We start from the raw sequence: 27,930 nt of genomic DNA, 5'->3' as shown, positions 1-27,930 counted from the left end.
AAAACTTGGCCAGGCACTAACAGCACTGGCCTCAGTCATAAATGGTAAGATGTGATCCAAATTTGCTTAACAAATCTCTTCCCATAGGGATACAGCAATATCCATGATATAGGGTTTAAGGAGAATCTCCTTTCCCCTCTCGGAGTTATAGCAATCCATCGGGTGCTTTGTTGAGCAGCCTGCAATCCGCCCACTCCCCAAATTGGCTGGCACTTCGGATTTGTCCCATGTGGACGGCCACTGCCGAGCGGAGATGACTGTAACGTCAGCTCCAGTATCCACCAGCCCTTCAAGGGGGATACCGATAAGCAAGTTTCCTCATTAATTCCCACTGGGCATCAGGATTATCTACCTGCCTCTGAATAGCCTCCTGTAATCTGTTAATAAATTCCACATACGACTCTTGAGGGCCCTGGCGGGTGATGGTAAAGGACCGGGGGGTTTCCCCGTCACCGGTACTGTAAACAGGGCTTTTAAAACACAGCGCCCCACAGCTTGGAGCATTACAAAAGGGATGTTCGCAGCCTGCTCTCGTATAGTGGCGAACTGTCCTGCTCCATACAGTTGCTCGGGAGTATAGGCCCCCCCTAATGCCCGCCCCTGTTGTAATGCTTCCTGTTGAAATTCACTATCCCAAATAACATACTGCATGGGGCTTAAAAGCATCCTACAAGGATCCTTCCAATCTTGGGGGAGCATGCTATACCCATTTGCAATCCTTTCTAACGTACCTCGGGTGAAGGTGGATTTTGATCCCGACTCAGTAACCGTCCGTCTCGCCTCTCGGAGAACGGAATGGGGGGGGGCTGTGATCTCCACTTCAGCTTCCCCCGCTGCGTTGCCTGGGCGATGTGTCACTGGGAACGCAGCCAATAACTCTCCTATCTGCTCGCTGCTCAATTCTCCCTCTTCCTCCTCTGTATCATTGCCTGAAAGGGGACAGCCGAAAATTCGGCCGTGAAGAGCCATCCGCACCCGGACATGCATCATGGCATTCGGTACCGCCTCAGGTGGCTTAGGGGCAAGATCCGAGGGTAGGAGGAAGGGCCGAAGGCGCGGGGTGAGAAGGATAGCCCTGGATGACGCTTCAACCCTGATTGTTTCCAGAGCCTCCGTACATCGCTGCCAAAGCAGGAGCCACTGCACGCGGCTCGAGGCTCCGCGTGCAGCGCCCCTATCTTTATCCAATCATCTACCGACAGTGACCCGTGATCCGGGTACCAAGGACATTGGCGATCAATTTCAATTAGTAGCTGCTCTATCTGACCCAGGGAGACTGGCCTGCCAGCCTGTTGTATGATATCCTGCAGCTCTTTCGCATGAACTTTCTGCCGAGCTGACAGCTTCCCACCCATACTCACGAAATGAAGCTTTCCAGCGAGTTTCGGTGCACAGAGGGCTATTCCAGCCGGTGAGCAGGGGGAATCACGTCGGGGTCACCAGATGTAGCAATGAATCAAGCCAAGTCCGTCAGTCTGTTCCGTGGAGCGCCCGAACGGGCTGTCCACGCTATTTATTATAATTGGTTACATAAATCATCCTATTATGCGCATGTACTAACTCAAGCCAACTAACCGCCCCCTCTCCTGATTGGTGCTTTATGCACTGCGTACTCCAGTGGTATGCACCTGGTCGGCGCTTAATCTGTGTGTCTCCTGACCGGAAGTGTGGGGGGGTGGGAACCACTTCAGCCGCTCTAAATGCGGGGGTGGTCTTCCGACCCCCTTAGTGCTTAAGAAGTGTAAAGTTCCTACAGAAAAGGAAATGTGATGATGGTTAGCTCAGACAGGAGGAAATGTGCAAGATAACTCCACCAACTATCCATGGCCCATGTATTTAGTGCAAGAATAGTTCTCTTTACATCAGGAAAGTGAACTCAAGCTAGCTAACTCCATGACAACCACAGTGTTGAGACCCAGGTAGATTTTATCTCAACGTAGCTGGTTGAAGACACCCCCCATCTCCCCGACCTGGGGTGATGACATTCCTGGTAGAAAGGACACACACTCCAATGACTCGCAGGACAATGGAGTTGAGACAAAGGACCACAGGATCCACCCCAAAGACGGGCGAGCTTCAAAAGTGGGCAACTCATGTGTGGAAGCTGAGGAACTACAGTGTGCAAAAGATGCAAACAGCCTTAACACTCACTACCTGGGAACTGTCAAAAGAATTAAAGAAAAAATCTCCTGACAGCTCTAGAGAAGGTTTTTATGAAGTTTGTCTCCTTTACGGATTCTCTGATGTTTAGAAAGGCCTGAACTATGAGTGAAGCTTTTCCCACACTCGCAGCATTCATATGGTCTCTCTCCAGTGTGGACTCTGTAATGTGTAACAAGGGTTGAGCTCCGAGAGAAGCTTTTCCCGCACTCACTGCATTCATAGGGTTTCTCTCCTGTGTGGGTCGAAATGACAGTCTGGACCTATACATTGAATGCTTCCGCCGACGTGCACAGGCAGAAATTGTGGAAAAACAACATCGCTTGCCTCACAACCTAAGTCGTGCAGAACGCAATGCCATCCACAGCCTCAGAAACCATCCTGACATTATAATCAAAGAGGCTGTTAAAGGAGGTGCTGTTGTCATCATGAACAGGTCTGACTACCAAAAGGAGGCCGCCAGACAACTCTCCAATACTAAATTTTACAGGCTACTTCCCTCAGATCCCACTGAGGAATACACTAAGAAACTGCACCATCTACTCAGGACACTCCCTACACTAACACCAGAACAAATCAACATACCCTTAGAGCCCCGACCAGGGTTATTCTATCTACTACCCAAGATCCACAAACCCGGAAATCCTGGATGCCCCATCATCTCGGGCATTGGAACTCTCACTGAAGGACTGTCTGGATATGTAGAATCTCTACTCAGACCCTATGCTACCAGCACTCCCAGCTATCTCCGGGACACCACTGATTTCCTGAGGAAACTACAATGCATTGGTGACCTTCCAGAAAACACCATCCTGGCCACCATGGATGTAGAGGCTCTCTACACAAACATCCCACACAGTGATGGAATACAAGCTGTCAGGAACAGTATCCCTGATGATGCCACAGCACAACTGGTTGCTGAGCTCTGTGGCTTTATCCTCACACACAACTATTTCAAATTTGCTGACAATATATATCTCCAGATCAGTGGCACCACTATGGGCACCCGTATGGCCCCACAATATGCCAATATTTTTATGGCCGACCTGGAACAACGCTTCCTCAGCTCCCGTCCACTCACGCCCCTTCTCTACCTACGCTACATCGATGACATCTTCATCATCTGGACCCATGGGAAGGAGACTCTGGAAAAATTCCACCATGATTTCAACAGCTTCCACCCTTCCATCAACCTCAGCCTGGACCAATCTACACGGGAGGTCCACTTTCTAGACACCACGGTGCAAATAAGTGATGGTCACATTAACATCACCTTATACCGAAAACCTACCGACCGCTATGCCTACCTTCATGCCTCCAACTTCCATCCCAGGCACACCAAAAGATCCATTGTCTACAGCCAAGCACTGAGGTACAACCGCATCTGCTCTAACCCCTCAGACAGAGACCAACACCTACAAAATCTCCACCAAGCATTCTCAAAACTACAGTACCCGCATGAGGAAATAAGGAAACAGATCAACAGAGCCAGACGTGTACCCAGAAGCCTCCTACTGCAAGACAAAACCCAAGAAAGAAACCAACAAGACTCCACTGGCCATCACCTACAGTCCCCAGCTAAAACCCCTCCAACACCTCATCAGGGATCTACAACCCATCCTGGACAATGATCCCTCACTTTCACAGGCCTTGGGTGGCAGGCCAGTCCTCGCCCACAGACAACCTGCCAACCTGAAGCATATTCTCACCAGCAACTGCACACTGCACCATAGTAACTCTAGCTCAGGAATCAATCCATGCAACAAACCTCGATGCCAACTCTGCCCACATATCTACACCAGCAACACCATCACAGGACCTAACCAGATCAGCCACACCATCACCGGTTCATTCACCTGCACGTCCACCAATGTAATATATGCCATCATATGCCGGCAATGCCCTCTGCTATGTACATCGGCCAAACTGGACAGTCTCTAAGACAAAGGATAAATGGATACAAATCATTCATTAGGAATGGCAATATACCCAAACCTGCAGGAGAACACTTCAACCTCCCTGGCCACACAATAGCAGATTTTAAGGTGGCCATCCTGCAGCAAAAACTTTAGGACCAGACTTCAAAGAGAAACTGCTGAGCTCCAGTTCATCTGCAAATTTGACACCATCAGCTCAGGACTAAACAAAGACTGTGAATGGCTTGCCAATTACAGAACCAGTTTCTCCTCCCTTGGTTTTCACACTTCAACTGCTAGAACAGGGCCTCATCCTCCCTGATTGATCTAACCTCGTTATCTCTAGCTTGCTTGCTTGCTTATATAAACCTGCCCCAGGAAATTTCCACTACTTGCATCCGAAGAAGTGGGTATTCACCCACAAAAGCTCATGCTGCAAAACATCTGTTAGTCTATAAGGTGCCACAGGATTCTTTGCTGCTTTTACAGAACCAGACTAACACGGCTACCCCTCTGATACTCTCCTGTGTGGACTCTCTGGTGAGAGATAAGAGAGAAGAGGTGAGTGAAACTTTTCCCACACTCACTGCATTCATAGGGTCTCTCTCCTGTGTGGATCCTCTGATGCATAGTAAGGTTTGAGCTCCGAGAGAAGCTTTTTCCACACTCGCAACATTCATAGGGTTTCTCTCCCATGTGGACTCTCTGGTGAGAGATAAGGGAAGAGAAGTGACTGAAACTTTTCCCGCACTCACAGCATTCATAAGGTCTCTCTCCTGTGTGGATCCTCTGATGCCTAGTAAGGTTTGAGCTTCGGGTGAAGTTTTTCACGCACTCACAGCATTTGTAGGGTCGCTCTCCCGTGTGCGTTGTCTGATGAGAGATAAGGGCTGATCTCTGAGTGAAGCTTTTCCCGCACTTGCAGAATTCGTAGGGTCGCTCTTCTGTGATGATTCTCTGATGAGAGTTAAGGGTATATCTCTGAGTGAAGCTTTTCCCGCACTCACAGCATTCATAGGGTCTTTCTCCTCTGTGTATTCGCTGATGCCTACTAAGAGCTGAGGTACGACTGAAGCTTTTCCCACACTCACAGCATTCGTAGGGTCTCTCTTTCGTGTGGATTATCTCATGTCGAATAAGGGCTGAGCGGTAATGGAAGTTTTTCCCACACTCACTACACGTAGACTCTCGCTTTTCCGTGAGGATTTTCTCCTGGGACGTAGTTTCCTTGAGGTCCCTGTGAGTTCCCTGACAATTAATGGGTTCATCCACTCTCTCCTCTGTGTGGTTTCCCTGCTCTCTCTCTGGTCTGTGGTAATTTTCACCAGCTTTTCCCTGCTCATGGGGGCTGGACACACTCCCTTTGGCTATTCGCAGTAATTCCCCATGCGCTTCGGCGAGCTCAGCATCTTCCTGGTGAGGATTCTGCTCCTCGCTCTCCCTCACCACCCCATCACCTGCTAGAAGAGAGGAGAAATCTCAGAATTGGGGATGGAAAGGCAGAGAACAAACCCAAGTAAGTGCTGGAGAGACAGAAAATAAAAACCAGGGACTGAACTCCCCCAAACTCGTCCCCACAGGGGACAGTGGAGGGGATCAATTCTACTCCCCACCCAGGACCGGCCTTTAAGGGGGCTGTACAGGTGCCCCACCCAGGGTGCCGGGCGCAGGGTTTGGATTCCCACCTGACCTGCTGCCGAGAGGCTCGCTGGGCTGATGAACGCGGCACAGGGAGGCAGATAAGCAGCTGCGTGGGGGAGTGGGAGAGACCCGAGCTGCAGGGGGAAATTGGACGACCAGCCGTCAGAGCCAGGTGACTGCTCCGGAGCAGAGGGGCCCCTCTCCGCCCTGCTCCATGTGTGCAGCTGCTGCTGTTCCTGTCCCCCACCCCCGTTCACCCCCAGAGTCGCCCCGTCCACCCCCGACTGGGAGCATCCTCCTGACTGCTCTGCAGGGGGGAGGTGCTGATTGATGATGGGGGTGTCCTCCCCACCCGGGTACCCGATTTCCACTGAGCTGGGGTGACAGGACAGGGGGAATCTGTCTGTATTGCTGCCTTTCTGGATCTGGAGCTGCCAGCAGCTGCTTGTGTCTGAACAAGCCTTCAGGCTCCTGACCCTGAGTGGTTTCTTAAAGAGACAGCGCGCTCATACACTCTCTCAGGCACATACTACCTTCTCTCACACACACACACCCCAGGGCTCCCTGCATCCAGGTCACTTCCCCACCTGGGCTGTGCTGAGACATCAGGAGCAGCTGCTCTCCTGCCCTCCCCTTACGCAGCCTGCAGGGAAGGTGACCTGGGTGCAGGAAGCCCTGACGTCGCTCCTTGCTCCCCTCTCCCAGCCCACCAGGGCTGTGTGGGGCGGGGGAGCAGCAGTCCAGTGGGGGAGCGAGCAGCAATGCCAGCTGCTTTGTGCATTCAGGTCAGGTTCCCCACTTGGGTGCAGGAGGGGGATGCCGGGGTTAGAGGCAAAGGGGGCACTGTGCCGGGGCTGTGGGCTCAGGTGGGGGCAGGAGTTGGGTGCGGGGGGCAGGGTTTGGGGTGAAGGGGTATGCACCATGCAGGAGGGAGGTGCAGGGGTACAGTGAAGGGGGCCCAATCCTGGGATTAGGGGCACATACGGGCGGGGAAGGGGTTGGGCTGAAAGGGCACAGTGCAGGGCTTCGGGGCACAGGAGGGGGCAGGTGTTGGGAGTGAAGGGGTGTAGAGATTAGGGGTGCAGGAGAGGAGCAGGTATTTGGAGCAAAGGGGGCACAGTGCAGGGCCTGGGTGGAAGGGAGGGTGGGAGCCTGGGGAGCCCATGGGGACAGAGGGAATGGGGGTGCCACGCCCATGGGAGCCAGGGGCACCCGGGTGCCATTTCCCCAAGGCCGGCCCTGCCCACATCCCATCCAAACACTCAGTAGGAAGGGAGGGAGCTCCAGCCAAGGTGTCAATCATCATCTGTAGGAAGCCAGGAGTGAGATCTGCTGGGGACTGTCCTGAGCTCACAGAGTCTGTGTGGGGAATCCCAGCCAGTTCTCTCAGGCACTTACAGTTTCTGGGTTGGTTTGATGGTTCCTCACCTGTGCAGGGACTTCTCAGGATCTCGCTTTCCTCTGAACCAGGGAGATCCAGGACCCACGGCTCTTCCTCTCCTTCCAGCTGGAAGATCACAGAGGGTTTGGAAACTGGAAACCCTGCTCAAGGGAAAGAAAACAAGGGAGGCAGGAGGGTACTTTGCCCACCTCTGGTACAGATGGTGACTAAACTTAAACCTCTGCAAGCCAGGAAATGAGAAGTTAATGTAAACGCCCCCCTCCAATGCAACCTTAACTTTGCCCCCAACCCTTAACCCCGCAGCTGGCAAGAACCACTGAGGATGGTTCTGTGTGGGCCGCGCAAAGGTTAACAAACTGCCACAGGGACTCAGGTATTCAGCTCAATGCAGCAGTAACGGGATGAATTCTATGGTCTGTGGTATAAAGGACGTCAGAGTAGACGACCTAATAGTCACATCTGGCCTTCAAAGCTATGAACCTATAATCGACCCGAGGGAAGACTAAGAGAACGTGCCATTGTCTGTGCTGTGTTCACAGGTGGGAATCCCAGCACCTATCCCCATGCCTCCAGCTGTGTGCACTGGGCCAGCTGTAGCTGTGACTGGCTGATGGAGGGATGGGTTGGAGCAGCTGGGCAGAGCTGTGCCTGTGCTATGCAGAGAGGTGCATGTGAAACTTGGGGGGCAATTCTGCCTCATTTCCGTGCTGAGTGTTGTAGGCTTGGTCAGCAAAGGTGCCCAAGGGCGTGTTCTTGCCATGGGGGTTGTCAGCACCCTGGTGGCGTATGTTCGAGTGATCTGTGGGGCTTAGTGAGGGTAAGTGAAGGCAGCGACTCAAAGGAAAAGTCAGGTTGAGGGCAGGGGTGGTAACACTGTGCAGTCTCAGATGGCCTGTGTGCAGGAGGTTCAGTACTGGAGAGCAGGCCAGGGGGAGGAAGCTTCTGTTTGCTATGACAGAGACGAACCCGAATATTATCTTAGCAAAGAGAAGTTGTGAGACTTTCTGCTGTACTGCTCTGTAACAGAGGAGAGGGCTAGTGTGGGTGTCTCTGGCATGTCGGGGTGTTGCTGAAACTGGACAGAGTGGAGGTGGCACTGGGAGTGGCATGAACCTTAATTCTGCATTTCCCTTCTAAGAACCGAGGGACAGGAACCCTTACCCAGCGAGGTCACATTCTCATAGTTCTCCTGCATGACATCCCTGTCGAGGGCTCTCTGAGTGGGGTCCAGCAGAGCCCACTCTTCCCTGGTGAAATACACACCCACCTCCTCGAAGGTCACCGGCCCCTGAAAGAGCGAGAGTCCAACACTCAGCACCTGCTGCCCCACTCACAGCCCCACTATTCGTGGGGGAAAGGAACCAATTGAATGGAAGCTCTGACAGAGAAACAGTCTGCAGGCTCCTATCCCCCCACTTCTGAGAGCAGCCAGGGGGCATCACGGTGAGAGAACAAAGAGGGACCCCTTGTCTCTGCCTGCAGACCCATCACACCCCTACTAGCCAGAGGCTGATACAGCCCCACGGTGGGGAACCCAACACCCTCCCCACTGCCAGCAGCTGGATGTGAGGGGCTGGGACATCTTCCCTACACCTCCCTGCTGGGTGCCCCCTTTCCATGTCACACCAGCCCCTGGCTAGCAGGCTGAGGTGTCAGCACTGGAAGGCTGGTCAGTTTTCCCAGCCCTGCCCAGGGGGTTGGTGTCTCTGTTTCCTGTTTCACAAATTAGGGAATTTTCTCCCCCAACACCCAAGTGTTTGTTCTGAGGATCTAGGCCCACGTTAAACAAGTCCCAGCAGGTTTGTCACACTCTGTCCCCACTCCCTATCCTCACCCAGGGTATTCCCTGCCCCCCTCCAGCCCTAACTCCCCAGAAGTTGCCACCTCTTCAGTATTTCCTGCCCCTCCTCCAGGAACCCACCAGCAACCCCCAATAACCCCTACCTGAGCTGGCTCCACTGCAGCCAGAGCCCCCGGCCGGGCACGGAGGGGTTAATGCCGGCCCCCCCCCCGCACAGACCCCGCTGGGGAAGCAGCAGCTGCTCAACTCCCGCTGGAGGCAGCAGCGTCTGGGCTCTCCGGAGCTGCCCGGGGCTGATGGTCCCGGGTCTTTGTTCTCCCTCCCGGCGCCTCCCCCGCTTCCAGCAGCTCCAGCCCCTCCCTGTGCCCTGCAACTCCTCCTCCTCCCCGGGCTGCAGCGGCTGGGATCCAGCTGACACGCTCTGCTGAGCCGGGCACTGCACGGGCTGGGGGAGCTGCTGCTGCTCCACCAGCTTCCCCGCGTGTCCCACCCCCCCTGCGTTGGGCCCGGGGGCGGGGCCAGGCTCATGGAGGAGCCGCCCCTTCCTGCCCCCCCCACCGGCCCCCACCCCTCTGTGCAGCAGCGGGGCCATGGCCAGGGCCGGGAGCGCGGCGTGGCGGCTGCTCCAGCCCTGCAGCCCGCGGGGCAGCGCGGGGCGGGGACACGCGTGGGTAGACACGCTCCTGCCCATAGGCGGCAGGTTATATCTGTGTGCGGTGCCCAGGCTCCAACAATATTCAGGGCCGGGGCCCTGCTCCAGCAAGATTTGGAGCTGGGTCTCTCCCCCGGCCCCCGCAGGTCTCCCCGCGCCGCCGCGACCCTGCCTGGAGCAGGTCTCAGCCCCCGCAGGTCTCCCCGCGCCGCTGCGACCCTGCCTGGAGCAGGTCTCAGTCCCCGCTGGCCCCCCCCGCCCCCCGCGTGTCCCCCCACCCGCGGCGCCGCTGCGTCGCGGCCCCGCCGGCCTCTCCCCGGCCTGCCCTGTGCTGCGCTGCGGCAGGGCTCCCGGCCAACCTGCTGTCGGCTGCCGCAGGGTCCTAGTGCCTGCCATTCACTAAGGGCAAGGCAGGCTGCCCTACCCTGAGCCTCCAATGCCCCAAACCCTCATCCCCGCACCTAATCCTCAGCCCCAGCCGGAGCCCTCATCCCTCCGCACCCTAATCCTCAACACCAGCCCTGAGGCCCCCCCCGCATCATGAACCCTTCATCCCCAAGCCCCAGCCAGATCCCGCATCCCCGCACCCTGATCCTCTGCCCCAGCCCTGAGCCCCCCCACACAGCATGAACCCCCCTGCACCCTAATCCTCAGCCCCAGCCCTGAGCGCCCCCACATCATGATCCCCTCATCACCCTGCACCCTAATCCTCAGCCCCAGCCCTGAGGGCCCCGCAGCATGAACCCCTCATCCTCAGCCCCAACCTTCATCCTCTGCACCCTAATCCTCTGCCCCAGTCCAGAGCCTCCCCATCCAGCATTAACCCCCCATCCCCAGCCAGAACCCTCATCCCCCCCCACCCTCATCCTCAGCCCCAGCCCTGAGCCCCCCCACATCATGAACTCCTCAGCCCCACAGCCCTCACCCCACACCCCAAACCTCTGCCCTAGCCCTGAGCCCCCCAGCATCAAGAACCCCTCATCCTCAGCCCTACAGCCCTCACCCTGCACTCCCTCCTAACCCCAAACTCCTCCCCAGAAGGTGCACCCTCCCTTCCCACATACCCCTTCCCATCCCCAAACTCCGTCCCAAAGCCTGCACCCTTCACCCCCTCCTGCACACCCACCCCCTGCCCCAGCCCAGAGCCTGCACCCAGCACCCAAACTCCATCCCAAAGCCTGCACCCCTCCTGCACCCTAATCCCCAGCCCAGGATCTGCACCCCAGACCTCCCCCGCCGAGCCCCCTCCCAGAGCCTTAGGCAGGTGGGGGCGGAGTTGGGGGGCGGGTTCTGGGCACCACCAAAATTTTTACAAACTTGCCACCCATGCTTCCTGCCAGGGGCGGGATCGGGGCTGGGAATGGGGCTGGGGGGGGCGGTTATTACGTGGGGGTCACAAGCCCCTCCCAGCTCTGCCGCTCCCCGGGAAAAGGCGGGGGGGCGGGTCTGAGAGGCACCGGCTGGGAGAGGGGGCGGGGCTGGGGGAAAGGATGAGCGCTGGGGGGAGAGTCTGGCTGGCCCTGGGGACCTCCCTTACCTGGGCTGGAGAGAGCGGAAGCGGCCCCGGTGCAGTCTGGGAGATGTAGTTCCTGACTCGCCCTGGACCGGACGTGACGTTGGGCGGAGAGACCAATCCGAGCTGCAAACGGGCGCGGGCCCCTGCGGCTCTGCCTGGCTCGCGCGGGGCCGTTGGGGCCTCTCCCGGCCGGAGAAGGGTTGGTGCCGGTTGGTGAGACCGGGCTGGGGGCGGGCGGGAAATGTCGGTGCAGCCCGGACATGGCGGGGGGGGGCAGGTGACCCCCGAGGGGCGGGGAGGGAAAGGGGGCTGAGATCCTCGGATTTACCGCTGCCCTCCCGTGGGGACCCCTCCTCCCCGTCCTGCCCCCTTTCTCCCTAGAGAGCCACAAGCAGCGCCCAGGGTGACCCCCTCCCCAACCCCTGAGAAGTTCCCTGTCCCCCGATTGTGCCCCATTTTCTCTCCCCGGCGCCAGTGGCCAGTTCAGGGCTCAGGTGTGGGGGTTGCCCCGCTTTCCACCGGCAGGGAGGGTTCCTTGTGCGGGTGGGAAATGGGTCCCCCGAGGGATTCCTGAGCTGGGCAGAGGGTGAATGGGCAGAGCTGGGGGGGCCCTGAGACAGGGACACCTCTGGGCTGGGGGGGCCACTCTCTGCTGGCAACGGGGCCTGGGAAGGGCCAGGAAGGGGAGGGAGGAGCAAGTGTCCCCCATGGAGACGGCCCAGCCCCAGGTTTCCCAGTCCACCTACGTCCCCTCCCCCACCCTGCACAACCCAGCAGCCCCCCCCCCCACCGGCTAGTCACATGCCCAGACCCCACTGCCAGCCCCTCCCCACTGATAGTGACTTTGTGACTCCAGCCCCACTCCTGTCCTCTGTGAAAAGACATCACCCAGGGCTCCCTGCCGGCCATGTGAGTGTGAGACAAGAAGAATCCCTCCCATTCTGTTGTTGATTCAATAACCTTGTATAATCCCCTCAAATTTCCCATCTTTTCCTTCAACTGTTAAATGGTGACACAAACTCTCCCAGAGGTTGGTGCTTCTCTCTTATATTGGCAAATATTTAGTTTGTGCCCCATTTTCTCCTCAGTTCTGAAATACTGATATCAAATGCTCGAAAAATCTTCCTGCTTTTCTCCCCAGGTGTGTGACTGAGATCAGGGCTCTTCTCGTACTGAGCGTGGCCCTGTTCTGACAGGTGCTGCAGAGACCCCAACTGAGATCTGGGCCCTGTTCTGCCAGGCACTGAAGAGACCCCAGGTGAGATCAGACCCCACTGTTGTGCCAGGTGAAACTGAGACCTGGACCGAGATCACGGCCCCCCTTGTTGCAGGCAGCGAACGACTGCGACCCAAACCACTGCGTCCATTGTGCTGGGCACTTCAGAGACCTTGACTGAGATCCGTGTCCCCGTTGGGTCTGGCCCTGCACTGACCCCGACCCAGATCATGCCCCACCACTGTACCGGGCACTGCACAGACCCTGACAGGGATCCTGGCCCCACAGTTTGCCAGATGCTGCAAGGGCCCTAAATAAAATCAGGGATCCTGTAATGCCGGGAGTTGCAGAGTCTCCAACTGAGATCAGGCTTCCTGTTGTGCAGGGCTCTGCACAGACACTGACCAAGATCAGGGTCCCCATTGTGACAGGTGCTGCACAGACACCAAGGGTATCTCTACCCTGCCATTAAAACCCCCAGCTGGCCCATGCTAGGTGACTCAGGCTCACAGGGCTCAGGCAAAGGGGCTGTTTAATTGCAGTGTAGATGTCTGGGCTCGGGCTGGGGCCAGGCTGTAGGACCCTGCGAGGTGGGAGGGTGCCAGACCTTGGGCTGCAGCCCCAGCCGGAACATCGACACCACAATTAAACAGCCCCACAGCCTGAGCCGTGTGAGCCCAAGTCAGTGGGCACGGGCCAGCTGCCGGTGTCGAACAAGTTTGCACAGAGAATTTGGGGCAAAACTGGGAACTGAACCCAGATTGTTTGAATTCTTGTCTCTCCCCTTAACCCCAAGCCCAGCGTGTGTGTGTACAGCGTTGTTTTGGTCAGTGTTTGCCTTGCACTGGCTTCCAAGGGAGGCTGCGGAATTTCCTTCATTGGAGGTTTTTAAGACCAGGTTAGAGATACACCAGTCTGGGAATGTCTAGGGATACTTGGTCCTGCCTCAGCACAGGGGGCTGGAGTAGACGCCCTCTCAAGATCCCTTCCGGGCCTACACTGAAATAATTCTCTTTTGTGCTGTGTCCTGTTCTACACTGAGCTGTTTTCCATGGTGCCATTTGGAACTGTGATGGCACCATGTTGTGCAGCAGTTTTATGGTTCATTGTTTTGCCTCAGCATGTTTGGTGCCTGTGCTGTGCTAGTTTTTTTTTTCGTTGTGTAATATTGTCCTAGGGTGTGTTAGTTTGCATCGTGTTTTTCTTTTCCTCTGTATTGTCATTTTTTGCTGTGGCTTTTGTTGTTTGTTTGTTCTTTTTTTTTCTTCTGAGTTTCCTGACATTATGTTGTGGTGGGTTTTACTCTGGATGTTGTGTTTTATACGTATATATTTCATGGCATCCTAGAAATGTAGTGCTGGACAGGACCTCAAGATGTCATCAAGTCCAGCTCTCTCTGCCGAGGCAGGACCAAGTATATGTAGATTATCTGTGACAGAGCTTTGTCCTACCTGTTCTTAAAAACTTCCAGGGACAGAGACTCCCCAGCCCCCCTTGTAAGACTATTCCCGAGCTGAACTGCCTTAGCTCTGGGGACACCCACACAGATTGTAGTGGTGAGCAGCTCTGGAGAGAGAGGAGACCCCAGTGAGTGGCAGCTGGGTAAAGAGACTAAAGTTGGGAGGAGAAACATTGACATGTCCAAGATCACCCAGGCTGTCCGTGACCGAGCTAGAAATAGGTTCTAGTGCCACCGTACTGCTGTTTCTGAAGGTCTCTGCTACACTGATGTTTTAGGCACTTGTGCAAACCCTTAGTGTAGACAGAGTTTACACTAGTGCACTCTGATTGGTACTGGTGCACCATGTCCCAGTTTGAAGGTTTGAAGTGGTGGGGGTGCGGGGAAGTGACCTCACAGAGGCCTGGGGCTGGCTGAACAGTGCAGCTGGGAAGGGAGGGGCAGCAGTGAGTGCTGGAGGTATGAGCCAGGAGCACAGCCCCACAGGGCTGGACACTGACTTCTCCTGACCTAGGGGACACCCCCCAGCGAGGTGGTTTGTCCATGGATGCACAGGCTGTCTTGGCAGGGCAGCTCAGCTGCAGTCCCTGCACACCTCTTCCTGCAGCCTAATACAGTGTGCTCTGGGGACCTTTCCAAGCTGCAGGTGATGGGGCTCTGGAGTTAACAGGGTCTGTTCCTGGCTCTGTCACAGACCTGTTCAGTGACCATGGGAAGTCACAGCCCTCTCTCTGTAACGCTGTCTTCAGTGACTCGAGAGCACGAGCACCAGCCTCAGGCAGACTGGTAAGAAGCAGGGAACAAACCCCAAATTGGGTGTGAGGTCTGTATGGAGATTTCACCAACCAAGTATCCAGTGTAAACGCTTCAGGCTCTGTAACAGCATTAACATGGATCACAGACAGTCCTCTTGGGTGATCCCATATATCTCACCATGCAGGTGAGCCAATCTTTGTGACAGATGGTCGCTTACTCCAGGGTTCTCAGCCTTTTCTTTCTGAGCCCTGCCCCGATATAAAACTCCACTGCCCATGTGGGCCACAATAACTGGTTTTCTGCATATAAAAGCCAGGGCTGGTGTTAGGGGGCAGCAAGCAGGGCAACTGCCTGCGGCCCCATCCCACAGGGGCCCCCACAAAGCTACATTGCTTAGGCTTTGGCTTCAGCCCTGGTGGTGGGGCTCAGGGCCCTGGACTTCAGCCCCATGCGCTGGGACTTCAGCTTTCTGCCCTGGGCCTCAGCGAGTCTAATGCCGGCCTTGCTTGGCAGCCCCCTGAAAGCTGCTCACGGCCCCCCAGGGGGCCCCAGACCCCTGGTTGAGAACCCCTGCCTTACCCCACGAATCACAGCAATGTTCAGGTTACTGCCAGTCCCAAAGGACCAGTCACTTCCTTAGGTCAACTGAATCTTAGATCTTCCAACAAAGACAACACTTGTAGCCAGTCCTGTCATAACCTGTATTAAGACTTATTTAAAAGGAAAGGAGAGTTGTTTACGAAGTTAAAGCAGGTAATCCTATAGATGCAGACGAGTTGCAGTCTTAAATTTCAAAGGTAATAGAAGCTTCTATAATAAGCAAGCTCTGCATATTCTTTAGGACTAACCCCGGCTAGGCAGCTGGGGATCTCTTGCTTCTGCCTAGAAACTTTGCCCCCCAGAGTCCAAGCAGCATACAGATAATCAGTTCCTTCTGTGTGGGGGTTTTCATCCCCTTCCTGCCATGTGCTCTGTCCTGGAAACTCAGCTAATGGGAAATCAAGAGCACAACAACAGTTTTGTGTCTTCGTTAATGTCCCATAATAGTCTCTCTGGTTTGGATGGACCTTTCCTGCCAGGCAGGGTGTAATGCATTCGGCTGTCAATCAGCAATTCACCTAGGTAAAGTCTCTCTCCTGTGTGGTGATTTACAGAGCCACAGAGGCTCACAATGCAGCTAGTCAGATGTTAACCCAGGCAGCAACTCACAAGCATTCAATGAAGTCTAAACACTAAACACATTCTCATGTTCACAGTCTGTATGAGGAGTATCTACTCATTGGGACTCACTGGGGAGCCACAGAAAGGAACAAGATGTGCTGCGGCAAGAAGGCCCAGTCTCAGAGCCCCCGGAGTCACACTTCCCAAAGGCTAAAACTAGGCCCAGCCCATGAAAGGGGCACTGCCAGGAGAGACTGGATAAAGGCTGGAGCATCAAACAACTTAGTTAACCTGAGAGAGCTGCCTTGGGGACAGTGACAGGGAGAATCCCCAGAGTGACTCCTTTGATTCTGCTCGTCTCTGGCCTTTGGTTCATAGAATCACAGAACTGGAAGGGACCTCGAGAGGTAGCTAGTCCAGTCCCCTGCCCTCAAGGCAGGACGAAGTATTATCTAGACCAGGAGTGGCCAACCTGAGCCTGAGAAGGAGCCAGAGTTTACCAATGTACATTGCCAAAGAATCACAGTAATACGTCAGCAGCCCCCCCATCAGCTCCCACCCATGGGAAGCCATAATAATCAGAACCTCCCCCTCCCTCCCCGCACCTCCCGATCAGCTCTTCACACTATGCAAGACACTGGGTGTGGGGGTTAATGGCGCGAGGGCACTGCAGGCTCAGGGAAGGGGTGGAGTGGAGGCAGGGCCTGTAGCTGAGTAGTGAGCACACCCAGCACGTTGGAAAGTTGGTGCCTGTAGCTCCAACACCGGAGTTGGTGCCTATACAAGGAGCCGCATATTAAATTCTAAAGAGCCACATGTTGGCTGCCCCTGATCTAGACCATCCCTGAGAGGTGTTTGTCCAGCCTGCTCTTAAAAATCCCCAACGATGGAGATTCCACAACCTCCCTAGGCAAATTATTCCAGTGCTTAACCACCCTGACAGTTGGGGAGTTTTTCCTAATGTCCAACCTAAACCTTCCTTGCTGCAATTTAAGCCCATTGCTTTTTGTCCTGTCCTCAGAGGTTAAGAACAATGCTTCTCCCGCCTCTTTGAAACAAAATTTTATGTACTGTACTTGAAAGTTGATCATATCTTCTCCAGACTAAACAAATGCAGTTTTTTCTGTCTTCCCTCATAGGTCATGTTCTCTAGACCTTTAATCATTTTTGTTGCTCTTCTCTGGACTTTCTCCAATTTGTCCACATCTTTCCTGAAATGTGGCACCCAGAACTGGACACAATACTCCAGTTGAGACCTAATCAGTGTGGAGTAGAGCGGAAGAATTCCTTCTCATGTCTTGCTTACAATACTGCTGCTAATACAGATCAGAATTATACTTGCTTTTTTTGCAACAGTGTAACACTGTGGATTCATATTTAGCTTGTGATCCACTGTGACTCCCAGATCCGTTTCTGCAGTGCTGCTTCCTGGGCAGTCATTTCCTGTCTTGTATGTGTGCAACTGATTGTTCCTTCCTAAGTGGAGTACTTTGCATTTGTCCTTATTGAATTTCATCCTGTTTACTTCAGACCATTTCTCCAGTTTGTCCAGATAATTTTGAATTTTAATTATATCCTCCAAAGTCCTTGTAACCCCTCCCAGCTTGGTATCGCCCGCAAACTTGATAAGTGTAACAGAGCTACTGGGAGAGAGTCACCATGTGTCAGAGGGTTACAGCCTGGTGGGAGGGGGCTAGGCCTGTACTGGGATAAGGTCACTCTGTGCTTCACAGTGTGGCAGAACCGGGAATGTCCATTAGCAGGGAACAATGCTGGGGGGAATCGATATGTGGAAAGGACAGAAACCCTGTCTGAATTCTCTCACATTGCCCCTCTCACCCTGGCAGGCTACAGAATAACGTCCATGTTTCGCCCCAAATCATCCCCTTCTCCCAGGGGGAAGAAAATGGCTGCAATGGAGCTGGCTCAGGTAAGGGATTCTCAGGGAGCTGGTGGTGAGTTCTGCTTGGAGGGAGAGGCGCAGTAAATGCATAGGAGGGTGGGAGCTGCTAGAAGTAGTGGGAGGCAGGAACTATCTAGGGTGTGGAATGGGAGGGGACAGGATGTGCAAACCTGCTGAGACTTGTGTACTCTAGAGTGTGATGGGTTGTCACCCCAGGGTGCAGTCTGGGGGGCTTCTGGGAACCGCTGTGCCCTCTAACCCTCAAGCTGGACTGGCCCTTCTCACACTGCTTTGCTGGAGATTCAGCCAGCCTCTCCAGGCCCTGTTATCACCCAACATGACAGCAGGTGGCCCCATGCAGCCAACTAAGCTACCTGAGTGCTTTGCCTAAGCCACTCAAGGACAGATAGACGACAACAGCCAATTTCCCAACCGTAAGTGATAGCAAACAGATCAAAGCAGATTATTTAGCAAATAACCAAAAACTCAAACCAAGCCTAACATACTATCTGGATAGAATTTGAATTAGCAATTTCTCACCCTGACTGATGATAGAAGCAGTCCACCAAGTTTCCATACAGAAGCTAGAAATCTCATGTTCAGATCTGGCCCTGCGGGAGCTTTGGGGGCTGGTGCTGGGGAAAGTGGGGGACTGTCTGAAGTTGGCTGCTTGGGATGTGGGTGAGGCCCCGGGGAGCTGGGGGTTGGGCTGCACCCCTGTCACTGCAGCCTGGGGCCCTGCGTTTCCTCTGGAAAAGCTGCTCCCTGTTTCACCAGCTCCTCTCAGTCTGAGTCCCAGGGACCCTGCACAGGCATCTGCAGGGCAGGACGGGCCCTGAAATCTGGCAGCTGGGAGGTTTGCAGCAGTTTCTAACCCTCCCTCCCCTGCTTCTTCCAGGAGGCCCCACAAAAGCATCTGGCCCCTCTGGGAAAAGAGAGAGAAGCAGCCAAAGCTGAGGAGGAGCAGCAGAGCGAGGAGCTGCTGGTAGGTGCCCAGAGCCCCCTGTCACTTAGGTTTGCCGGGCATAAGAATGACCTGGTGAATGCAGGGCCCACCCTGCCAGCCTCAGCCAGGGACCCATCCCCGCTGGAGCCCAGGGAGCCTGCAGGGTCAGACACAGGGGTAATATGATGCCCTTAGGATGCAGGAGGCTGCTGGGCAGGAGAGGGTCAGTCTGTGTTAGCCCGGAGCCCCTGCCCACAGGCTGTCTGGATGTCACAGTGACCAGGGATCCTTTCTAGCTCCTGGGGGGGATGGGGAGGAAGGAGATGAAATGTGGGCTGCAGAGATGGAGGATTTGGCTCAGTGCACATTGATGAGGTTTCGGGGAGAAGTGTCCCTCCTGTAGGTGATGTACAGCTCACCCCGGTCCTGATACCTTCTCCCTTCCCGGGATAAATGAACTTCCCATCCCCCACCACCAGAGATCTTGTGTTCTGGTAAATAACTCTGCCACCCGCCCCCAGGTGCATTTATGATTTTCCCGTTATGGAGCAGATGAATTTCAATGTTGATAAATGCAAAATAGTGCACATTGGAAAAGATAATATCAAATGCACATAAACTGATGAGGTCTAAATTAGCTGTTACCACTCAAGAAAGATTTTGGAGTCACTGTGGATAGTTCTCTGGAAACATCCACTGAATCTGCAGCAGCAGTCAAAAAAGCAAACAGAATATTGGGAATCATTAGGAAAGGGATAGACAATAAAACAGAAAATATCCTATTGCCTCTATATCAATCCATGGTATGTCCACATCTTGAATACTGTGTGCAGATCTGGTCGCCCCATCTCAAAAAAGATATATTGGAATTGGAAAAGGTTCAGAGAAGGTCAGCAAAGATGATGAAGGATATGGAACAGCTTCCATATGAGGCGAGATTAATAAGACTGAGGCTATAGCTGCACGCTGCAGCTTTTAGCCACACTGTAGCAATAAATGAAGCCAAGTCTGTCAGTGTGTTCCAGTGGAGCGCCCCCACGGGAGTTTTCCACGTCCTTTTATTGTAAATGGTTACATAAATCATCCTATTATGCGCATGTGCAACCTCAGTCCAACTACTTGCCCTTTCTGGTAATTGGTGCTTTGTGCATAGCGTGTTCCAAAGGTAAACATCTGGTCAGCGCTTAATCAGTGTGTCTCCTGACCGAGTGTGGGGGGGTGGGAACCACTTCAGCCGCTCTAAATTCGGGGGCAGTCTTCCTACCCCCTTAGTGCTTAAGAAGTGTAAAGTTCCTACACCACACGACTGTGCCGCTACAGCCGTTCTGCTGCCAGGCGCGCAGTGTAGCTGCTCTTTGTTGGCAGGAGAGAAGTGCCAGTGTAGACAAAGCCTGAGACTGTTCACCTTGGAGAAGAGACGACTAAGGGGGGATATGGTAGAGGTCTATAAAATCATGACTTGTGTGGCGAAAGTAAATAAGGAAGTGTTATTTCCTCCTCATAACACAAGAACTAGGGGTCATCCAGTGAAATGAATAGGCAGCAGGTTTAAAACAAACAAAAGGAAGTATTTCTTCACCCAACACACAGTCAACCTGGGGAACCCCTTGCCAGGGGATGCTGTGAAAACTAAGACACTAACAGGGTTCTAAAAAGAACTAGAGAAGTGCATGGAGGACAGGTCCCTTAGGGGCTATTAGCCAGGATGAGCGGGATGGTGTCCCTAGCCTCTGTTTGCCAGAAGCTGGGAATGGGCGACAGGGGATGAATCACTTGATGACCTGTTCTGTCCATTCCCTCTGGGGCACCTGGCATTGGCCACTGTCAGAAGACAGGATACCGGGCTAGATTGGCCTTTGGTCTGACCCAGTCTGGCCAGTCTTTTGTTCTCTGTTCCCCTGTTACTGAGCCACCCTCTCCCTGATGCAGAAACAGACGGCAGCCGAGAGGCAGAAGATCGTCTGGGAGTGGCAGGAGCTGCGAGGGTTTCTGGAGGAGCAGGAGCAGCGGCTGCTGTCCCGGCTGGAGGAGCTAGAGAGAGCCATTGTCCAGAGAAGGGATGAGGGCGTCTGCAGCCTGTCCTGGCAGATTTCCCTGCTCAGCGAGAGGGGAGGAGAGAAGGGGCAGCAGCCGCTGAGCCCACCCCTGCAGGTCAGGCTGTCATTGCAATGATCATACGCAGCGTTTCTCTAGGCGCTTCTGAGCCCTAGACCCCAAAGCCCTTTACAGAGTGTGGTCAGGGGCATTATCCCTATGGGAGAAATGGGGAATGTGAGGCAGAGGGAGGGGCAGAGCCCTGCCCAAGGTCACCCAGTGAGTCTGGCAGCGGCGCCAGGGATGGGCCCTGGGAGTCCTGGATGCTGCAGCCCCAAGACCTTCTCTCCTGGAAATGTCTCTGCATTTGCACTTGGAGGGTGAAATCCCCTCCCCCACCATGCTGAGGTCCCGAGCCAGGCCCAAGGCCCCTGTCACTGCAGGTTAATGGGTTTAGTGGGGCCAGGGGCCTTCTGGGTCTCTCAGCCCTGGGGGGAATTTGATTCTCAATGCAGAGAAATATCTTCTGCCTGTAAAGTGCCCGGGGAGAAGATTTCCACAGTGGGACCTGCCCGCAGGGTTTGCTGGGGCTGGTAGGGGGGCAGCAGCTCTGGGAATGGAAACCTGAAATTCCCCTACTGCCCGAGGCCTCAGTGATGACCCCTGCAGAGCAGGAGGCCTCCCGCCCAGGGACACTCCCCCTGACGGCCTCCTCTTTCTCTCCTCTTTAGGGTGCTGGGAGCACTGGGGGCAGGTAAGTCCTGGGCTCCATTTCGCTCCCCCCTCATGGGCCGCTAGGTTTGATAACTGCACTGAATAGGAAGCTGCCCCCTGCCCTGGGACCGTGTGATTCTGGCTCTGCTAGTGGCTGACTCAGGTAGGAGAAGAGCCGGTTACTGTCTGGTCGCTCATGAGGTCACAGCAGGGCTGCTAGACCCAGGCCGATGGGACAGACCAGGCCTGTCTCCTGGGCTGACGTGGCCGCGTCATGTACTCAGAGGGCGCAGAATCTCAGCTTTTGCATTTGTTAAAGTGAGTTGCCGGCCCTCAGCACCTCCCCAGTGTAAACGGAGACAGTGTTGCCTTGCTGGGGCTGCCAGCAGCCTGAAGCCGTAGCTCTGAGAGCGTGAACTCTCCTGTCCCCTGTTAATGTCATCGAGGTGTCAACTGAAATGGCAGGAGTGTTCCCTGGCTGATCACTCGAGCAGGTGGAACGGGGAGAGGGCGGGAGTGAAGCCTTTGTGGGGTGGGAATAGGGGGTTGCTGTAGGGAGGGAAGAACAGAGGAGAGACAACAACAAGGAAGCGAGAGAGAAATGGGGAAAGGAGGGTGGGAAAGGCAGGGAAACACAGGGAAGAACCAGCAGGGCCCTACAGGGGTGTCCAGGAGGGGGCTGTTTTCCTCCTGAGTGACACTGAACGTGACAGGCAAAGACTTGGCAAAATACTAAGAACTAAAATTTATTTCCCATACGAAGGGCAGATTCCCCCCTTGTTCTTCGTACGTGGGTGTCCCATGGAGAGCAGTGGGTGTTCTGCTGTGAATGGAGCAGGGCACAGAGTCCTAACCCGATGCCCTGGCCACTGGCCGTAACGGACAGGGCAATGTGGCCCTCTCTGCGAATGAGCTGGACTCCCCAGGGTTACTGCTTCAGCTGAAGGGTTGGGGGGTTTTGGCATTAAAGGGCCCATGTTCATTCCCTGCTGGAGCCCTGGGCTCTGTCTGTGGCCACTGTCAGCATGTAGGACCTGCCCACTCTTTGGTCTGTGTCTCCTCCTTTCCACATGATCCCGTGCTGGTGCCACTTGTTCCTGCAGTAACCCAGCGTAGGGGTGGCTCTGCCCCCCAGAACCAGAGCGTCCCTGAGAAAGCCCTGAACAATGTCTCCGTTCCTTGCTCTAGTGTCTCCCCACTTCCCGTCTCTCTGGGGAGCACAGGGCTGAGGTGACTCACCCTGACATTGACTATCTCAGGCTACAAAGCTCAGATCCAGGTTTTGTGAAGTTTGGGGGTTGCTGGGCTCAGGGTCTGGGGCTCAGGCCTATTTCTCACCCCTCCTTTCCCCAGCAGGGAGGATGGGACATTTCGGAAGCCAGAGCCGTCATTTGCGGAGCTGGAGAAGAGACTCAGCGATTTCTCTCTGCAAAGTGCCATGCTGCAGGAGGTGCTGCTGGGATTCAAAGGTGAGTTGGAGTCTGGGGGTGGCGTCTCCTCTGGTTAGAGCCACCCTGACCCTGGGAAGGAGTTGGGGACTCTAGTGATGTCACTGATCCTGGGCTCCATCTCACAGCCCAGCTCAGCGAGTCGCCCTTCCCCATGGAGCAGCCCTGTGGGGCTGGCTCTGTCTGCAGCGGCTGCGTTATCGGCCTCTGATCTCTGTCACCATCTCGTCGTTAACAGCAGTTCCATTAATAAGCAATGGGGGTTTCTCCATGAATGTGAGGGCCTGAATTCTCACCTCTCCCATCTTCTCCTTCCCCTAGAGACGCTGCAACGGGAGCTGGGGAGCGACACAGGTACGTGTCTGTCTCTGACTGGCCAAGGGGAGATTTCAGCCCAATAATCATGTTAACGACAGGGGATTGCAGCCTCCAGCAGCTGGAAGCTGTGTAACAATGGGAAGCGATGTTACTTTGTTCTTGCACCACTGTATTTTCAACTGACTTGTCTCTTAAATATTTTAGCTCAGGGATCAGCAACCTTTGGCACGCGGCTCACCAGGGTAAGCACCCTGGCAGGCCGGGCCGGTTTGTTTACCTGCGATGTTGGCAGGTTTGGCCGATCGTGGCTCCCACTAGCCACAGTTTGTCACTCCAGGCCAATGGAGGCAGTGGGAAGTGGCAGGCAGCACATCCTTCAGCCTGCGACACTTCCTGCATCCCCCATTGGCCTGCGACGGCAGATCGCGGCCAGTGGGAGCTGCAATCGGCCGACCCGTGGACATGGCAGGTAAAGAAACTGGCCCGGCTCACCAGGGTATGTGGATTGGAGTTTCCCCAAGGTCCTTTAAGTGTTTCTTGATTGGGCACTTGATTTGCAAATTCCTTTCTGAAGAAGCTGATCTAATGCTTTATTAAGGCTACTTCACAATCAAAACACATTGATGTACAAGAACATAGCCAATATTCATAACTTTAACTGCAAAAATGATACACCCGCACAGGTAGTATCATCATCATCAGCAGCAAATTATAACCTTTTCATAGGCACCTTACACGACAACCGTTGTACAACATTTGCTGCAAATATAGAACAGTGGTTGCACCAATGAACTACACAGTCACAGGTTATATTAATAACATCACAGCCAGGGCTGGTGTTAGGGGGTAGCAAACAGAGCAACTTCCTGGGGCCCCAGACCCCCCACAAAGCTACATTGCTTCAGCCCTGGGTGGTGGGGCTCAGGGCCCAGACTTCAGCCCCATACGCTGGGATTTCAGCTTTCTGCCCTGGGCCTCAGCGAGTCTAATGCCGGCCTTGCTTGGCAGCCCCTGAAAGCTACTCACGGCCCCAGGGGGCCCCCTACTCATGGTTGAGAACCACTCCCTTACCCCACGAGTCACAGCAATGTTCAGGTTACTGCCAGGCCCAAAGGACCAGTCACTTCCTTAGGTCAAATGACTCTTAGATCTCCCAACAAAGACAACACTTGTAGCCAGTCCTGTCACAACCTGTATTAAGATTTATTTGAAAGGAAATGAGAGTTGTTTACAAAGTTAAAGCAGTGTGACAAAGCTCTGTCCTTGTCTCCATGGGCCCTGCATTTCCTGGTGGATTTCGCTAGCCTCAGAGGCTCACTGTGACCCTCCACGTGGCCCTTCTCTCTAGGGACAAGGGTCACAGCCCACTAAGCCATTTTCATCGTAAGCCAGCGAGGGAGGGGAGGCAAAGCTACCCTCCCTTGCACAGTCTTTGTTGTCTCCCACTCTCAGTGATTAATCAGGGCAGCAAAGGGGGGAGCCCAGGACCCCCCCTCTACTCTAGGCTCCAGCCCAGGGACCCTAATAGTATCAGCTGTGGTATCTGACCTTTTAGAAACAGGACACATACAATTCCCTGTTCTACTTCCCCACAGCACCCCCACTTCCTCAGGCTCCACTTCACCCTTACCTCAGGGCTTCCTTCCTTGTGCCTGATCTGGTGTATACTGCTCAGTAGCTCCTGTTCTGCACACCCACCTGCCTAACTGGGAGCTCTTGAACTAGTTTCAGCCAGCCCCTGATTGGCTTCAGGTGTCCCAATCAACCTAGCTGTCTCCACGGCTTTCTGGAAGGATGTTAATTGGCCCCAGGTGTCTTGATTAACCTGGAGCAAGTGTCATTTGGTTACCATGGTAACAAGGATTTGTTTAGCCTGGGGCTAACATACCTGTTTCTCACTACTTTCCTATAGCCATCTGGCCTTGCCCTGTCACAGCAGCTAATCATCCAGATGCAGACAAATTACAGTCTTAAATTTCAAAGGTAATAGAAGCTTCTATAATAAGCAAGCTCTGCATATTCTTTAGGACTAACCCCAGCTAGGCAGCTGAGGATCTCGTGCTTATGCCTAGGAACGTTGCCCCCCGAGTCCAAGCAGCTACAGATCATCAGTTCCTTCTGTGTGGGGTTTTTCATCCCCTTCCTGCCATGTGCTCTGAGCGGCAAACTCAGCTAATGGGAAGTCAAGAGCACAACAACAGCCTTGTGTCTTCTTTAACATCCCATAATAGTCTCTCTGGTGTGGATGGACCTTTCCTGCCAGGCAGGGTGTAATGCATTCGGTTGCCAGTCAGCACTTCGACTAGGTAAAGTCTCTCTCCTGTCTGGTGATTTACAGAGCCACAGAGGCTCACAATGCAACTAGTCAGATATTAACCCAGGCAGCAACTCACAAGCATTCAATAAAGTGTAAGCGCATTCTTATAATCCTAATACCTAATACTAACACAGGTGAGTCAGACTGATTCCAGCGATGCGTTTGTCCCTGTTCAGTGAAGACACGGGGGCTTTTGAAAAAGCTAACACCTCATCTGCCAGTGTCACAGGCAGGCTGGGCAGGGATGGTGTCTCTAGCCTCTGTTTGCCAGAAGCTGGGAATGGGTGATGGGGTGGATCACTTGATGATTTCCTGTTCTGTTCATTCCCTCTGAAGCACTTGGCATTGGTCACTGAGTTAGATGGACCATTGGTCTGATGCAGTGGGCAGCTCTTATGTTCTTATGTTCACAGTCTGTATGAGGAGTATCTACTCATTGGGACTCACTGGGGAGCCATAGAAAGAAACAAGATGTGCTGAGGCAAGAAGGCCCAGTCTCAGAGCCCCCGGGGTCACGCTTGCCAAAGGCTAAAACTAGACCCAGCCCATGAAGGGGGCACTCCCAGGAGAGACTGGATAAAGGCTGGAGCATCAAACAACTAAGTTAACCTGAGAGAGCTGCCTTGGGGACAGTGACAGGGAGAATCCCCAGAGTGACTCCTTTGATTCTGCTCTTCTCTGGCCTTTGGTTCTTAGAATCATAGAACTGGAAGGGACCTCGAGAGGTCATCTAGGCCAGTCCCCTGCCCTCAAGGCAGGACTCAGTATTATCTAGACAATCTCTGACAGGTGTTTGTCTAACCCGCTCTTTAAAATCCCCAGTGATGGAGATTCCACAACCTCCCTAGACAATTTATTCCAGTCCTTAACCACTCTGACAGTTAGGGAGTTTTTTTTCCTAATCTCCATCCTAAACCGCCTTTGCTGCAATTTAAGCCCATTGCTTCTTGTCCTATCCTCAGAGGTTAAGAACAACAATTTTTCTCCGGCATCTTTGTAACAACCTTTTATGTACTTGAAAACTGTGATCATGTCCCCTCTGAGTCTTCCCCAGTTTTTTTCAATCTTCCCTCATAGGTCATGTTTTCTAGATCTTTAATCATTTTTGTTGCCCTTCTCTGGACTTTCTCTAATTTGTCCACATCTTTTCTGAAATGTGGCACCCAGAACTGGACACACTACTCCAGTTGAGACCTAATCAGCGCGGAGTAGAGCCGAAGAATTATTTCTCGTGTCTTGCTTACAATACTCCTGCTAATACATCCCAAAATAATACTTGCTTTTTTGCAACACTGTTGACTCCTATTTAGCTTGTGATCCACTAGGACCCCCAGATCCCTTTCCGCTGCGCTCCTTCCTAGGCAGTTATTTCCCATTTTGTATGTGTGCAACTGATTGTTCCTTCCTAAATGAAGCACTTTGGATTTGTCCTTATTGAATTTCATCCTATTTACTTCAGACCATTTCTCCAGTGTGTCGAGATGATTTTGAATTTCAGTTCTATCCTCCAAAGTCCTTGCAACCCCTCCCAGCTTGGTATCTCCCGCAAACTTGATAAGTGTAAGAGAGAGACTCTGCTCCTGGGAGGGTTTCACCATGTCTCAGAGGGTTACACCCTGGTGGGAGGGGGCTAGGCCTGTACTGGTATATGGTCACTCTGTGCTTCACAGTGTGGCAGAACCTAGAATGTCCATTAGCAGGGGAAAACCTGGGGGGAATCGACATGTGGAAAGGACAGAAACCCTGTTTGAATTCTCTCACATTGCCCTTCTCGCCCTGGCAGGTTACAGAATAACGTCCACGTTTTGCTCCAGATCATCCCCTCCTCCCAGGGGGAAGGAAATGGCTGCAATGGAGCTGGCTCAGGTAAGGGATTCTCAGGGAGCTGGTGGTGGGTTCTGCTTGGAGGGAGAGAAGCAGTAAATGTATAGGAGGGTGGGAGCTAGTGATGAGCTGCCAAAATATTAACAACAGGTTCCCTCCTCCTCACCTCACGAGAGGGTCATGCCCCCCCCCGGGGTTGTGCCCCATCGAACCCCCCATGCTCCTTTTCCAATGACACTGAACATGACGCATCTTGCATAATTTATGTCCTAATCATTTGATAATCATACCACTATGCTGAATGTGGGGTGTAGTGTCAGGGCCTAATTTCAAGGCACAGGTGTTGGGAATGGAACTTCCCCTCTTTGTGGAACAGGAAATAACCCTCCAGCCAGGGCTGGGAAAACTTCCCAGACTCCCAGTGCTGGAGCCTGAACCTACTGACACTTCATTAGTTACCATCAACCCTGATCTTTGTGGCAACTGCAAACGTTATCGGTGATGATTTTATACTCTCTTCGAGGTCATTGATAAGAATGTTAAATAGCACAGGGCCAAGAACCAATCCTTGTGGGAACCCCCTAGAAAGAAATCTACTCGACCATGGTTCCCCATTTACAATCATAGTTTTTAATCTATTTAATGTATGTTGTGTTCATTTTGTATCTTTCTAGTTTTCTAGTCAAAATGTTGTGCTGAACCAAGTCACATGCCTTACAGAAGTTTAGGTATATTACATCAATACT

At 53.7% G+C, this 27,930-nt stretch overlaps 1 protein-coding gene across 1 annotated transcript in view; it reads right to left on the bottom strand.

Moving 5' to 3' along the window:
• LOC120381632 (zinc finger protein 850-like) overlaps positions 1-27,930 on the bottom strand; it is a gene marked incomplete at its 5' end in the record, with an annotated part of 181,823 nt that overhangs the window by 78,669 nt on the left and 75,224 nt on the right. The window contains 2 exons of the mRNA XM_039499789.1: positions 2,258-2,417; positions 4,611-4,872. Of these exons, the coding sequence (XP_039355723.1) occupies positions 2,258-2,417; positions 4,611-4,872 (422 nt within the window). The remainder of the gene's footprint in view (positions 1-2,257; positions 2,418-4,610; positions 4,873-27,930) is intronic.

This window comes from Mauremys reevesii, linkage group 14 (assembly GCF_016161935.1).
Source record: "Mauremys reevesii isolate NIE-2019 linkage group 14, ASM1616193v1, whole genome shotgun sequence".
Lineage (NCBI taxonomy): Eukaryota > Metazoa > Chordata > Testudines > Geoemydidae > Mauremys > Mauremys reevesii.
Note: the sequence above shows the minus strand (reverse complement) of the source record. Positions and strands in the feature narration are given on the sequence as shown.